Source organism: Toxoplasma gondii, chromosome Ib (genome assembly GCF_000006565.2).
Source record: "Toxoplasma gondii ME49 chromosome Ib, whole genome shotgun sequence".
In the NCBI taxonomy this organism is placed as follows: Eukaryota; Apicomplexa; class Conoidasida; order Eucoccidiorida; family Sarcocystidae; genus Toxoplasma; species Toxoplasma gondii.
Genome location: NC_031468.1, coordinates 942,441 through 957,766, shown reverse-complemented (window position 1 = coordinate 957,766; position 15,326 = coordinate 942,441). Strand labels below are relative to the sequence as shown.

Below are 15,326 nucleotides of genomic sequence, written 5' to 3'. Positions count from 1 at the left end.
CCGCTGCTGGGCGTTTGCGGACCCGCCGAGGAGGCTTCCAAGACGCTTCGACCGTCAGCCCGGTTCTCGTACCGCAGATGCGGAAGGGGACGGACGACGAGGTGGACACGGACACAGGCGCGGAACCTCGCCGGAGAGACTGGGCCTGTCGCCCAGAAGAGACAATGGCCGAGCGTTTGGCTATGCCTCCTCCAGGGCGCCCGCTTCAAGAGGGCGACCAGGAAGACCACGGCTTTTCGATGACTGGCGAACTCCTTTCCTTCCGCCACATTGCTGCGGACTTGGGCCTAGCTGGGGCGAGGGACCCCAATCTCCAGCCCTCGACCTCGCGCGTACGGGCCACGAGCGGCTCGAGGACTCAGGGCGGCAGTGTGCCGCCTCTGGTTTCCGACTTTGGGCCTTCCTTCACGCCTCCAGATACAGTTTCGCGACTGAGGCGGTTTTCGACATGCTCGGCGCTCTCAATAGGGCGAGGAAACGTCGGTTGCCCTGCCTTCCCCGCGTCACTCGACACCCGAGACGCTGGCTCAGTAGATACGTCGTTGCCGCCTGAAGCTGTCGCAGACTGCTGCAGTGCCCTCTCAGCGTTGGCCGTTCTCGGCTGCGCTGTGGAGGAGACAGATCAAGGCGACCTTGCGGCCCTTCTCGTGGAGTATGCAGAGGACGCCGACTCAGCTGGCGGGGTGAGCCGTGCTGGACAAACTGCTCCTTCCAGGTCTGGCCGAAACGGCGAGGGCGGACAGAAACGCGACAGCAAACTGTCTCCGGCTGCGGAGAAGAGACAGAGGGAAGCGTGGCTGCCTTGGCTTGTGGGGCTCTCGAGCCTCCGAAGCGCTGTGGTGTTTGGTCTTCGTCCCTCGGAGTGTCTCCTCTTGCTGGCGCAGCTCGTTGCGCTGCTCCGCGCTGCGCCTATCGAGGCTGCGCTCCGGGAGCTCGCGCTTAACGGACAGCTGACGGCGCGATCGAGAGAGGAGCACACTGCTCTTTCTTTGACCTTGGCCCTAGGCAGCAAAGCTGTCCTCGTCGGGTGTCTCCTCGTCCGGGCGCTCCTCGCCATGTTTCCTGGTGGACAGCGCCTTGGAATTGGCCACAGCCAACTGCAGGAGTTGATTCAGAGCAGAGATAACTTTGGCTTGATGGGGAGGTGGAGCAAAGAAGCCGACGGGCTCCTCACGAGCCTGCAGAGTTTGGAGGAGGTCTTCGAGGGGCTGCTCGACGTCGTCGAGCACTTCTGTCTGGTCTCCTCAGGCCTGTACTCCCCCGTGCTGGAGCGTCCAACTGAAGGCGAGGTCGTGGCGCTCATGCGAAGCAGCCGAAGGTCGGAGGGACAGGCGTCATGGGGTGAGCGAGAGAGCGTAAAGAGCCGCCCAGAGGGATGCGAGAGAGAGCCGTTCACTTCTTCCTCGGGTCCGCTCTTCCCTCTCTCTCCGCTTTCTTCGTTCCTCTCTACTTCGTCAGGGTTCGCGGAATTCTTCGCAGGGAACTCTCACTTCTTCTCCTTATCGTCCGAGGACCTTGCAAGTTCCTCTAGCGCCGATCTCTGTGTGCCGTCACCCACGGCTCTTCCCTCGCTGGGAGGCCCCACACCGTCTCCTTGTCTACCAATCTCCGCGGAGACAGACGGAGGCAGTGGCCCGCTGCACCAACTTCGTGCTGCGCCCGAGGCGGCCGCCGCGGCACCAGCCGAGGCGGGCGCTGCCGCACCCAAGTTGCTCCGTCTTGGAGAGATTGCGAAACTCGCGGGCGTCCCTGAGGAAGTCCTTCGCATGGACAGCCTCGGGAGCCCGATGACGATTGCCCAACCTGTCATCGCAATCGAGGAAGTCTCCGTTGTCTGGCGGTGGCTCTTCCGCGTGAACGAGGCATGGCACACGTTGGCGGAGAGCGCCCTTGAAGTCGAAAAGCGAGGAGAGGAAGCCGAAGAGAGGCGCAGCCGGCACAGACACGATCAGGTCGCTCTGGGAGAGGGCGACTCGAAACCACAGTCCCCGGAGACAACCAAAATCAACGGAGGACAGGCAAACAAGTCCTCTCCCAGGTTGGTGGAAGGGTTCCCGCGGGCCGAGGGCGCTTCACCGTGGACCGATAAAGCTGACGTGAAGAAGACACTGCACAGAGACAGCGAACGTTCAAGGACGGAGACGACGCTCCCGGTTTCAGATAGAGAATCTGCAGTCTCACGGCGACGGAGAAAGACGCCAAAGGAACTGCTCGCTTCTTCATCCCCGTTCCCTGCAAATCCGCTTTTTTTCCTCATGCCTGAGCAGCAGGAAGGTCAAATGTTCACGGAGGAGGCCCCTGACGTGCGAGTCTTCAATTTGGAGGGGTCCGCGCCGTTTTGGTCTCGGCGCACAGCAGCCCGTCTCGACGAGTCTCCGGCGCGGTGGGCCATTCGCAAAGACTTTCTATATCTCCTCTGCAGCTTGGCCGGCTTCCTTCCGGACCTGATGAGCAACCGGCTTCTGCGAGGCATCAAACCCCGCGCCGACGCGACTCAAGTGCCGTCCTACTGTCCCCGAACTGTGGACGACGTGGGGACTGCTGCGGCGCTTCCCGAGGCTCTGAACGTCCTTCGTCTCTTCCGCATCTGCATCTACTTCCTCTCTCGCGAGAAAGAGGACAACGCGCCCGACTACTGGCACAAGTACCGCTACCAGTTGAACGTTCCGCAGGCGTCAGAGACAAAGGCGCCGAAACAGAAGGCACTGTTCAAGGAGATCGATGAATACAGCGTGTTGGCTGACCCTCTCTTTGGCTGGCAGCGAGTCTTCTACCGGGCGATCTCCTCCTGGAAGGACCGACGCGCCGTCTTGCGACTCCACCGGCTCCTGCAGACCGAGCAGCTCTTCCACCTCATCGGATCAGTTGGCCAGGTTCTGGGAAACAAAGGAAGAACAAAGAAGTCGCCCAAGTACTGCGCGTTGGCTCCTTCGGTCTTCGTTGCCCACTGGTTGCTCGACACCTTTGTCCGCCACCCCCTCTGCCCGGGGCCTCTGCGAAGGGCCCTCGTGTCTCCTTTGGCGTGGAGCGGGCTCTTCGCTCTCCTTTGCAACGGGTCCAGTCTGCCTATGAAGCTCGGCCTGGATGCAGCGCGTCTGACCTTCTGGATGGTCGCGCGACACACGGGGAAAGACGGGGATCTTCTGCTCGCAGGCGAGGGAAGAAACGACAGCAGGCGCTGGGCGACAAAGAACGAAGGCCGGCGCTCGGAAAGGAAGCTGGACGATGTAAGGCGAGAGTCTCCGAGGTGCAAAATCGACCGGCCAGGAAGGGGAATTCTTTGTGAATGGAATCAAGAGGCAGAAATGGACGTCGACTGGGAGATAGAGCGGCGATTTCTCGACGAAACCCACCGCCCCCCGCGAAGAGGCGCGCGACACAGCAAAGGACGACGCCCGTGGAACTGGGAGGAAGTCGCTTATCGTCAACGGCTGCTCCAGGAGCTCCTTCAGCGATACCAAGATTGTCTGACGTACTGTGGGGCGTCTCTTGTCGAATACCTAGAGAAGCCGAACAGCTGGAAGGCCGCGAGTGTGGACTGCTTCACCGGCTCCGACATGGGGCGTCAGCATGTGCGCTATCGAACGAACGCGGGGTTCCTGTCCCACTACTTAGCTTGCGCATGCGTGGTGATACGCGGGGTCTCTACACTCGGTGCGAATCTCTCCTGGCTGCCGCTGAGACACGCAGGCCCTTTCATCGACCTCGTGGACTACTTAGCCGTCAGCAAGCGAGTAGCCGCGGCCGCCTGCTTGCCGACCCAAGGGGCCCTGGAAGGCCGGGACGCCATAAGCAGGTCCGATGGTGTGGAGCATGACGCAGGATCCCAGTGCATCAGAGTGGAAGACGATGTGGATTTCGAAAAGCGAGAAGAACGAGAAGAGAGTGTGAAGGAAGAGGAGAAAATGACGCCATCCGGAGAAGACGAAGGGCAGGGTACAAGGACAGGCGGAGGGCTGCTGCAGGTGGAGACTTGCAGGCGGAGAGAAGAAGCGGATGACCATGCGGGGGCTAGACACTCGGCTGAAGAAGTTGACAGGGAGTCAAGCTGGTCGAACGCCGACGCAGACAAGACCCAGGACTCCCGAAGGGAACGCCAGAAAGGAAGAAATATCGATGTCTCCATCTTCCCAGGATCTGTATTGCAAACCACTGAGCCTCTACCTCAAGCCTGTGCACTGCGCGAACACATTCTCGTCCTCCCTGGTGTGGGGCGAATAGCGGGAGCTCGCAGGACCACGCTCGCTCTGTCAATGGAGGTGGAGGAAGATGAAAGCGATCCATGCAGCGAGAGGGAGTGCGACGACTCCGAGGTCGTCTCTCGACCTCGTCGCGCCGCTGGCATGGCATCTGTGGCGTGGGATGAAGACCTCTTCCCCGAGGCGTCGCGCCCCCGGAAGACACCGAAGCTCCTTGTGGCAGCTGACCCCCTTTTCCGTTACCTAATAGCGGAACTGGAAGCAGGAGAAGGATCTCGCTCTTCGGTCTCTGCCCCTTTCAGACGGGTCTGGGACTTCACTGTGGGCAGCGACCTGACGGGCGACAAAGCAAGCTCCGATCATGTTAGGAGTGGCGCCTCTGTCGGGCCGGACGTGGCAGAGACAGGGTCGCGGCTCCAGGATTTGAGCGAGGCCCAGCAGGGCGGAAAAGAGTTGTTGGAAGCGGCCTGCAAGACAGACATCGGAAGCGGCAGGTCACTCAGGGACAGGGAGCCGGAAAGGAGAGGGACGGAGACTGCTTTTAGCTTCTCGTTCCTGCCTTTGCACTCTCGCTCGACATCGAGATCTGGAACCCTTGGGTCCGCACGGTCCCAGTTGGTTCTTCGAAATCTCCACGCACCTGCGCCAGGCATTTCATATGCCGTTTCGGCCTTCCCACTGATTTGCGGGACCTCGCGCGGCCACTGCGAACTTGTCTTTTCTCTTGAGTGTCCCCGGTCCGTTACATCACGTGATGGCCGAGAGCTGTATGGCAACGGGGCGGTTCTTCTCGGGGCGCCTCGAGTCTCCTCGCCGCTCTTGGATTGGCCGACACTGGAAGAACCGGGCGTCGCCTCGGCCACGGCATGGCCGCTGGGCCGGGTGTTCGTGGGCGTCGTGGCAGTGCGATCGAGGGCGGAGCTGGAGAACCTGAGACTTGGCAAGTGGGACGGTTCCTCTAACGCCGCCCTCCTGCAGCTTGCCTCCAAAACGGTTTGCTCAGGATTTTCCACTTCTTCTCCCGCCTCGCTCTCGAGGGCGACGGGAGAAGCGCGCGTGAGGGAGCGAGACGGGCTCCAGACCCCGCGAAGGACCCACCGAGACGGTGGCAACCGGAAGCAACTCCCGAATCGCCAGTGGAGTCTCCAGGGCAACATGGCGCCTACAGCAGGGAGCCTTTTCCGCGAGCTGATCCCGAGCCAGCAAGGTGAAGCTAGAAGGGGAAGACACGAGCCGCCAGACGCAAGTGCCTCTTTTTCGAAGCGAGAGCCTAGAACGAAACAAGAAAACGGACGCTTGCGAACGGGAAGATGCGGCGCAGTTCGCGTCTCTCTGATGACAGCGGGGCGACATGTCACGTGGGCGGTGGATGGGGCCGTCGTGGCTTGTCAGACGTTACCCCCGTGGTGCTCGAGACTGCTGCCGGTCTTAGTCGTTGCTTCCTCTTGCAAAGGAAAGGCGGCGGAGGGACGTCCGTCTGCAGCTGGTGCCTTCTGGTCGCAGGTCGGACTGGCAGTCTCCTTCGAGGCCCGCGAGACAGGTCCCATCGCCCCGGTTCGCTCCGCCACCAAGGGCCTGGCCAGCGTGAGCAGCTCGCTTTCTCCCCACACCTCTCGCCGCTTCGCTTCCAACGCAGTCCTTTCGCTTCCGCTCAATGAGGTGTTCTACCGGTTTGAACCGCCCCCTGACATTCGCGTGGTGCGCTGGGCCGGCAGCGTTGCATCGGAGAAAAGCTCCTCCCACAAGGGCTACCAGGGACTCTGGAACTCGTCTCGAGTCAAGAACAGATCGAGGCTTGGGGAAGGCCTTTCTGGAGAAGCCCATGGGCTTATGCTCTTTGACGGCACTCAGCCTTCTGCGAACTCTCCTCTCGGAGCAGCGCTTCAAGACGTGCTAGTGCATGCATGTGGCGACGTTGTCTACCTCTCCACAAGGTCTTCGTCTCTTTCTTCTCTTCGGCCTCGACTCCTTCAGATTCCGGGCGGGAGCAGCGTTTCCGGCGCGTCTTCCCGGACTTCTCTCACGCAGAGCAACAAACTTTCCAAGCCGATTCAGAGCGACGCCAACCATACGGATCTGTCGGGCGCGACAGTCTCTGCTGAGGCTGCCGCAGCTTCGCCTTCGTCTGAGCTGCCGCGCTTCTCTGAGCCAATTTCCGAAACGGTCTCCGTGGTTTTCCCCTCCACTTCAAGCGCTGCAGGGGGCCCCTCGTCGACCAGGTCCATTCCTGAAAGGAAAGAGAGCAAAACGAAGCCGGCGTCTCGCACAACGATGGGGCTGAACAAGGAGTTGTCTTCTGGGTCGAACCCACCCTTGTGGGTCCTGGTGTCCCCGGACCTTCGTGTCCGCAGCGGAGTCTCTGTGTCGCCGCCGAAGGGCGGTCCTGTCTCCTTCGGGCTTTCCGAAGTCTGGAAGTGGATCGAGACTCGAAAGGCGAAGCTTCTTCTTCCCGAGCCATCGTCTAGCGCCTCGAGTTCGCCGTGGCCCCAGTTGGAGACAGCATGCGCCGCGGACGAGCGTGAAGGTGTCTTGGCGTCCCGACCGCTCTGCCTTTTCGCAGAAGGGACTGAAGGCTCGGAGACAGAGACCGAGAGTCCGCAGTCTGGGACCCTCGGCGGCCCACAACTGACGGGCACCGTTCTCGGCCCGCAGGCTTCACTGCGAGGGAGCTTTGCGGGCGACGAACTCGTCTCGCCGACAGATGGCTTCGCGTCGCCGTCGGCAGTCCTCCAGTTCTCCGCTCCTCGTCATGACGCGGCAGGCGCGCCGCGAGTCAGTTCCGGATCCCCAGTTTCGACTCGTGGATCCGTGTCTCTAGGCTTGCTTCACAGCTTGTCACGAGAAGAAGAGAAGGGCCGAGGCGATCCGTCGCCAGCCTCAGTGAGTTGCAAAGGCGCCGTAACCTCGCTTCCGTCGTTGTCTTACCCACCACACGCCCCGAGTTCTGTCCAGACCAGCTCCCACAGATCGCATGTACTGGGAAGGCGCGAAACCAGCGTTTCTCTTTCTCCGTGCTCAAAGGGCACTGTCCCCGGGGTTGTTGTCCCCTCGGGCCGCCCACTCGTTGGGGCGCCGTGGGCAGGCGATGCTGTTCATCCAGCTCTGCCTTTCTCGTTCGGGTGCCGCGTTTCTCTTAGTGCCGAGAAGCTGGCAGGGGACTTCAAAGCTCAGGGCAACTCAGTGCGGCTTGAGGGCGAGCAAACGCCCAGCGAAGAAACGGCGCCTTCAGGACCTCTAGCTGTTGGCGTCGTGTGGGGTTGCTGCCGCTGGCTCTGGGTCAGCGATGGTCGACTCATCTGTCCCTGGGACGTCCCGACAGTTCCCGAGCTCCGTCTGTTCTACAAGCGGCGAGAGAAGGCCTTGGGAGGGCGCATCGGAGGCGAGCACGACTCCGTCGAATCTTCTACGCCGTCTTTGGCGACGTCAGGCCTGCAGAAGAGCGGCAGAGACAGGACAGCGTCGCTGCCTGCGTGGCGTGAGGCGCAAGTCCCGTGTCCAGGGTTCGAGGACGGCGATTTGGTCACCATAGAGTTTGTTCCAGCGATTCCGGCGCTGCTCTTCTTCCGGAATGGCAACTACCAGTTCGGGTTCAATTTCGATAGTTTCTACCGCCTCTCGGAGCGCCGCAAAGTGAAGAAGTCACTGGACTTCTTCTTCGCCGCTTCGGGGCATAAATGCGCCCAAGCAGACACGCAGCGAAAAGCCGGCAACGCCATCGCCTCGCCCCGAGCCGGAAGCCGGACCAGCCCTTCGTCTGGCACACGCGGCGATGGTCCTGCGGGACTGGGAACAATGCGCGAGACTGGCAGATCAGTGTCTGGAGGTGCGGGCCCCCACCACGGCTCCGCTCTTGTCGCCTCCGTTGGGCTCCAGGAGACCGGCCTCGAGGCGCCTGTGTCCCCCCCTGTCTCCGGGGCACCCAAGTGGGGCAAGTCGTCCTACGTCCTCTACAAGACCCCCTTGGATCAGTACGAAAAAGAGGGGACCGGCGTGACGCTCCTTTACCGGGGTTTGAAAGAAGGCCTCCCTCAGTTGGTCGCACACTTCATTGCGCTTCACCCGGGTCTCCTCGAGGAGGCGGATCTCCTAGCGAGTCCTTGCTCGGCGAGCATGAGTGCTGTCGAGGCTTCCTTCCTCGGAACCTTGCCTCCGGGAAGCCGCCTCCCACCGCTTCTTTCTTCCTCTTTCTCTGGGTCCTGCAAGCGCCACCGGGAGCCCTTGTCCTCTGTTGCGCCCGCCTTCCCTGGGCCCGAGGAAGCACTCGATGAGAGTCCCCTTTGGCTGGCGGTCGTCTCGAGGAACGAGGAATGTGTGCGGCTGCTGATCGAAGAGGGCGGCTGCTCGCCCGAGGGAACGACGCCTGTCTCCGCTCTGAGGTCTCTCATGCTCGGGCCTTCTGGCGCAGGCACGGGGTCCCTCCCCGCGGACGGCGAGACACCTCTCATGGCCGCCGCAGAGACGGGTCAGGCTGCCCTTGTTTCGCGCTTTGTGTGTGTGTATGGCGCCAACGTGAACAAGCGAGATGCTCGAGGCAACACCGCGCTGCACCGCGTTTGTCTCCAAGCGCTAGCCCTAGACAAGGAGCTGTCTCCAGCCTCTCAGCGAGACCCTGGACGTTCCGCAAGCGGAGCCCAACATCCCACACAGGCCCAAACCAGTTCGGGTCTCCCCGGAACCGTCGGGGCTCCCGCAGCAGATGCTGGGGCGCCCTTTGGAGGGATACAAGCTACGGCGACGCAACCAAGCCCGCTCTCTGTAGATGCAGACCGCGATGAAACGAGACCCGGTCCAGGACCCTCAGGCGGTCGCACCGGGTCTGGTGTGGCGCCCCACGCTGCAGGCGTGTCTCCGGACTACAGGCAGAGCGAAGGTGGGATGTCAGCGGGGAGCCCGAGAGCCGAGAGGAGAGAAAAGAAGACAAAGAACGGCACCTTGTCTGCTTCTACGGAGGACTGGTACAACTGTGTGGACATGGCGCGCCTGCTGCTTCAGTTGGGGGCCGATGCCGAGGGCAAGAACGACGATGGACTGAGACCTCTTGACCTTCTCCAGACTGGTCGAGGTCAGAGAGAAGGTGAGAGAGCCGCGAGGCGGGAGTCTCGCTCCAGAGGCGGCGATGATGCGTCACGTTATGCCTTCGATTCCGACGAAGAAACCGGAAACGCGAGTGACCGCCTCCGGGCCTTCCTTTCCACCTGGATGGCCCTCTATAGCTCCAGCGGAGGAGGCGGACGAACATCTGAGAAGACGCCGATCGCTGCCCCTAGGAACGTTGCAGCGCCCGCGAGCGTCATCGCAGAGGGTCTCCGCCAAGGGGTGTCTCGAGTCTCCTTCAGCTCCGAATATCCACAAGACCTTGTGCCTGAAAGTGAGCAAGCGTTCACGTCGCTGTGCCCCCCTTCTTCGGGGCGCTGGTTTGGTCTTCTTGCCAACTGCCTGCCCGTCGTTGCTCTTCCCCTTCCATCGCCTCCGAATGTTGAATCTCGCGAGGTCGGAGACGAAGAAGCTAATCCGTTGTCTTCCTGGAGGTCTTTTGTCAGCTTGTCTCCTTCGTCTCACAGCCTGCCTTCGTCGTACTCGGGCACAGACTCTGGGAGATCACGGGAAGAAGCCGGTGCGTCCTCGTCGGAAGAAGAAAGTCGCCCTTTTGCATGGCGACCGTCAGACCCAGTCTTGTTAGGTCCGGCGGCGCTGCTGGAGAAGTTCGAGATCGACGGGGAGGCCTGGACCGGTGGACGCGCAAAGGACGAGACAGGGAGACTGGTTCTGCAGGCCCTGGCGCTCAATTCAAAGGAACAAAAATCACGAGTAGGAGTTGCGCATTCGGGTGACCCGTGGCTTGAAGGCCAAGAACATCTGGGACTCCCGCGTTCGCTGTCGGATGAGCGAGGAGTGCCTTGTCAACCTCCGCCGTCAACGACACTAACTCCTTTACAGGGAGTGGATAGTAGAAGGCCTGAGGCCTCACCAGATGCAGTAGACAATCTGCGCGCAACCGGAGTAGAGGAGCTTGACGCCGCAAATGAAGCGTCCCCAGGAGACAGCTACGATCAGCTGCATGACGACGGCGCGAGACTCCACGGGGCGGAGGCCTGCCCTGCCCCTGCTCAGGAGACCCGAGGGAGAGAAGACGAGGAAGGAAGGGATGTGCGTCCAGCGGGAGTGAAAGAACGCGGCGATGAAGAAGACTTGGGGATGCATTTGAGTCACTGCTCTTCTGCTGATCCAAGTGTGTCTTTCCAGTCCACCGGGACAGACCCGTGTACCGCGATTCGGCGTCTCAGCTACTCACCAGGGGAGGGACTTGTGAGCTGTGGAGTAGTGCGTGGCCTGCTGCGCGAAGTCGCAGGCTTTCTTGTCCAAGAATTTCAGGAGTGGAAGCGAAGCGAGACAAACCCAACAATCGGAGGGCCCCTGTACGGCCAATCGACTCCTGGCTTTGCCCACCCTAGCCGAAGCCGCTCTCACGGCGCCAGCGGTGCAGGGATTTCTCGAGGCGGAGAAGGAGACATTCCGCAGACTCTCCCGTCGCTCAACTACTCGGCGCTGCCTCGGTCCGCGACTCAGGGCTCTTCTGGTCGCATGCGTGGAGGCGAGCAGGCTCCAAGTAGGGACGGAACACAGCAGGGAGTGGAGCAACGGCTGGACCAGGCGATTCAGGCGACAGATACTCTCATCGAGACTATCGGGTCGGCCTCAGACTGTGAAACCCTGCGGATCTGTGCCCAGAAAGTTGTGAATCTCATGCGTGTTTTATTCGACGACCCTCACTTTTGGCGGGACTCGTCATTCCGATTGCCTGCGCAAGGCGATGCCAGCGCTCCATTCGCTCGCCAAGGCGGAAGAGGGGGCCTCGCTTCCACTGCTTTGCCCCGGAGGCACCTTCAGGAGCCTTTGAAAAGCAATTTGCGGAGTCTGGAGGACTCATTGGACGCTTCCTGCACACTCCACGACCTGGCCTGGGTCGTTTTGGGGCTGGAGAACATCGTCAACGTCCTCGGAGAGGCGGGCGCCGCCTCAGCAGCTTCCAACGACGCCTTGCCGCCTATCCCGGTCTCCCACCCTCTCCCAGGATCTTTCCGACACCAGCCAGATGTCCGCGTTCCGCGCGCGCTTTACAGTCATTCGCGGCGCGTGAGCTGGAGAAGGCGACTCGCCTCACAGCTGTCTGTGACTCAGTCGATCGGGGGCCCAGGGGGCCTCACGTGGACGCCGTGTGTGGGCGACGCTGAGGCGTCTGCCCTTCTCGGCGTCAACTGCCTCGAGGGCGTTTTCGACAAAGGGGCAAGCCCATCGATCGAGACTGGAGCCGCACACAATGCTCTCTGGGTCGCGATGAGCACAGGAGCCGCGTCGACTGCTTCTCGGCGACACAGCGAACCCGGACAAAGCCACCAGGTTCCCGACCCCCTCGGGTCTCTCGAGTTCGGAGGCTCAGGTGTCTGGCAGCATTGCCGCTGCCAGACACTAGTGTTGAAGATGCGACCGGAGTCGTATGGAGGGCCTTGCCGCGCCCCGTCCTCGTCTTCAGTGGCCAAGTCGCTCCTGAGACAAAGCGTGAGGTCTCAGCGAGGAGCGGAGAGAGGGGAGAGAGGGGTGGGAGAGGCGCCGCAAGCGGTGATTCTCGACGTCCACGTTCGAGTCAGCCTGGAAGACTCGCTGGTTCGACAACTGATGTTCGCCTGGCCCCTCAGTCTCGATGTGTCGCTCCGGGAGACTGTCGACCTCCTCGCCCCGGACCTAGCTGCTGGGCGTCGCGTTCTGGGGGAGGAGCAGGGCGGCGAAGAAGCAGAGACAGTTGCGGCCATGCCCAAGACAGAACCTGAGAGGCTCGAGTTTTTCAAGCGGGTCGCAGACGGTTTTTGGACGCTCGAGGAAAGCCGAGCCGAGATGCTGCAGCGCCTCGACAAGACGGTTCCGAAGAAGAAGACCCTTTGGAAGATCCAGGCTGTGAGCCCTGAGGAGGCGGTCGAGCACGCCATCGCTCTCCGACGCGCCGTGTCGAAAATGATGGAGACAGCGGTGCGTCGATCCTCAGTTCTCCCACAACCGTCCTCTTTTTTCTACCGGCTCTTCACGCGTCTGCTGGTCCTGCGCATGCGCCTTCTGGTGCGTCTCAACACCGCGGCGTTGCGTGCGGTCCCGCTTGTGGCCTCCGTGTTCAACTCCCCGAATCTCGGACCAGATTTCCACGGCCTTTTAACCGGAGACCCTGTTGTGTTCCTTCGCGGCCCCTCCAGGAACTGTCTGCCGTGGTTGCATTTGGACAGTGGGTCTCCGCACACAGGACGCGAGAGCGACGACATTCTCCACCATAACTTTGGTCTCGGAAGCCGAGAGAAAATCAAGGAAAAGAGCTGGGTGTGCCAATCCTCGAGACGCATGCATTTGCGCAGAAGCGAGAAAGGAGGCAGATCGGGATCCCCGGCTTCCCGACTTGCCTCGCCCTCACATGCCACGCGCTGCGACAAGAGAGACACCGCTGCTTCGTTCTACGCTCACACGAAAATGGTAGTGCAAGCAGGGCCCGCGGATCTGCCGGCGCAGCTTTCCGTCTACCTTTTCATGAGGCCTCTTCTGACGTCGGAGACAATCACCTCGCTCTGGGGACGAGCCCTGGAGCGTGTCGGCGTTCCCTCACACGACATTCCGGCGCTTCGCCTCGACCGTGGACTCGCCGCGACTGCAAAAAATATTCTGCATAGCATGTTGTACCAGGCGACCGTTCAGTTGCTCGCTTCCCACATGAACCCAAATAAACTGCGAGGGCGGCCCGGAGACAGACCGTTCATGGTCGTGTTCAAGGGGGAAGGCGCCACTGACTTTGGAGGCCCTTTCCAGGAGTTTCTCTCCTGCGTCGCTCGAGAAATTATGGGCAGTTTGGCCGACGCCCCCGACGGGGGCCTTCCAAACTTCTCGCCCTGCCTCCCCTGCCCCAACGCAACACATGCAATTGGGCCCCATCAAGACACGGTCCTGCTCCGGCCGGACGACCCGCCCTACAACCCAGAGCCGCAGTTGTACTTCCGCGGAGAGATTGAGGCGTTGCAGGAGAACGAAAGCGTGGGTACGGACGAAGACGAGAGGTACGAAGGGAGCGAGGACGAGGGGTCTGACGACGAGGGACGAAGCGGAAGCAAGACACGGCAGGAAGTCGAGGGCGAGGACCAGATTCGAGAAGAGAGAGAAACAGGTGCGTTGCCCCACGGGGCTTCAACCATTAGCGACACGGAGAAGGACGGGTTCAGCTCCGACTGGCACTTTGTGTCGAGTGGTGAAAGTCGGTCCGACGGGTCCAGCGACGAAGGGGACGACGACATCGGTGTTCTTGCTACAAACACAGTCAAGCAATATGCTCTGGATCAAGGTGAATCTCGCAAAGCGTCCGGTGCCATGGGTGCCTCTGGTACGCTTGCGACTCTTGAGTTTCCGCGCCGCGACTCCTGCGGGTCCTCAGCGCGCTCCGCTTCTCTCGAAACCACTCCTTTCGTGGAGGTTCTCTCCCCACTCTTCGCGGCTATGGCATCTCGGAACCAAGAGGGACGAGCTTCAGGAGTGTTCCGGTCGTTGTCGAGCGGCGTTCTGACGCGTGGAAGGGCCGACCTTGCGTCCTTGCTTTTCTTCCGCAGTTTTTTTCCCTCGGACAATATTTCCCTCCAGACTTCTCAGAGACGCCGAAGAGGCGCCTGTCTCCCCCTGTCCTTCTTCGATCCTCTCGAGATCTCGCCGGTCGGGGCGCCGCGCCGCGATGGACGCATGCGCCGCGACTTTGGTTCGACCGGGAATCTCCCGGGGGGTTCTTCTGTCACGGATTCGCAGGGGACGCAGGGACGCTCAGCAGCCTTCCCCGCCTCGCCTTCTCACAGTGTCGGCGGGCCGATGACGTTTCCGAATGCGACCCCTCTCACACAGATGGGTACCGCGCCGCTCGCTTCGAATCCGCCGCGTCTGCCTGCTTCACACCGGCCGCAGGGTCACAGTGGAGGCCGGGGCGGGGAAGGGTCTCTCCCCCCGCCGGAACCGCGGCCCTCAGGCGTCCCCAGCTCCCCGGGGGCTCTCGACTTCCACGGAGACTCCGGAGGCATGGGACAGTTTCGGCTGCGGCGGGAAGACCGGCAGGTGTTCCAGATGCCGTCTCCGCTTCCTACTCTGGGGCATGCACTGCCTCGCACGGCTCCACAGATGGGCGACAGCATGGCGGGGAGCTCGAGTGCAGCGACCTCGCCGTTGTCCGGTCGCCATTTCCCTGGATCTCCCCAGACTCCTGGGCCCCAGACGGGGCCCCTAGGCGAAAGCGGTTTCGCTGTTTCTGGACCTGGAGGCGTCGGCGTCCAGACCCCGGCAGACGCGTTTCCCGACCGGAGAAGGGCCATGGAGCGAGAGACAGCCCCTTTCGCCTTTGTCTCCAGCGACCTCGAGGTCGACGAGGGGAGACACGGGAGGTTCTCTGTGCCGGCTGCGAGCCACCATGCGGTCGGCGCCCGACCCGCGCCCCTGCAAACCCCCACGAGGCCCGGAAGAGACCCCTCGGGGCTTAGCCACGGTCGGAGCTTGACCCCGCCGCCTCTCGTCGCGGGAGGCAGCAACGACAGCTCGGCGCCTTCGCTTGGCTTCCAGAGTCAAGGCGGCCGCGAACGCGGAGGGCGATCTCGGGGCGCATCTCGAGGCCCAGGGCCTAATGGCGGCACGGTGGCGCCCGAAGGGTGGCCCGTGGACGAGGGGAGAGACAGAGGGTTCCAGGACAGGAGTCGGGACGAAAACAGAGGGAACACTACTCCAACGCCTGCTCATAGAGGTGGCGTGAGAGAGGGAGGCATGTTCTTTCTCCCCACGTCGCAGGAAGAGGGGCGAAGCAGTGGAGGCCCCGGAAACGGCCGCAACGGAGGAGACGACCCCGGAAATGGGGGAGGCGGCGACGGGCCTGGCCCCTCCGGAGGGCGGAGAGACGGCGAGGACAGATTGGGGCAAGGGGGCCTAGACAAGGACACGGAACGACGCGCTGAACTAGCCATGTACGAAGCTCTCGGGCGCCTTCTCGCCATGTGCTCCTGCATAGGAGCGGCATTTAACGCTTCCCTGAATCCGCTGATCTGGAAGAAACTCGTGGGACAGCCCCTCCAAATTCAG

At 61.9% G+C, this 15,326-nt stretch overlaps 1 protein-coding gene across 1 annotated transcript in view; it reads left to right on the top strand.

Annotated features, from left to right (window-relative positions):
- Positions 1-15,326, top strand: part of TGME49_209000 (HECT-domain (ubiquitin-transferase) domain-containing protein) — a gene marked incomplete at its 5' end in the record, with an annotated part of 39,319 nt that overhangs the window by 21,256 nt on the left and 2,737 nt on the right. Inside the window, one exon of the mRNA XM_018779440.1 lies at positions 1-15,326. This exon is cut by the window's left edge and continues 18,108 nt beyond it. Within this exon, the coding sequence (XP_018638465.1) occupies positions 1-15,326 (15,326 nt within the window).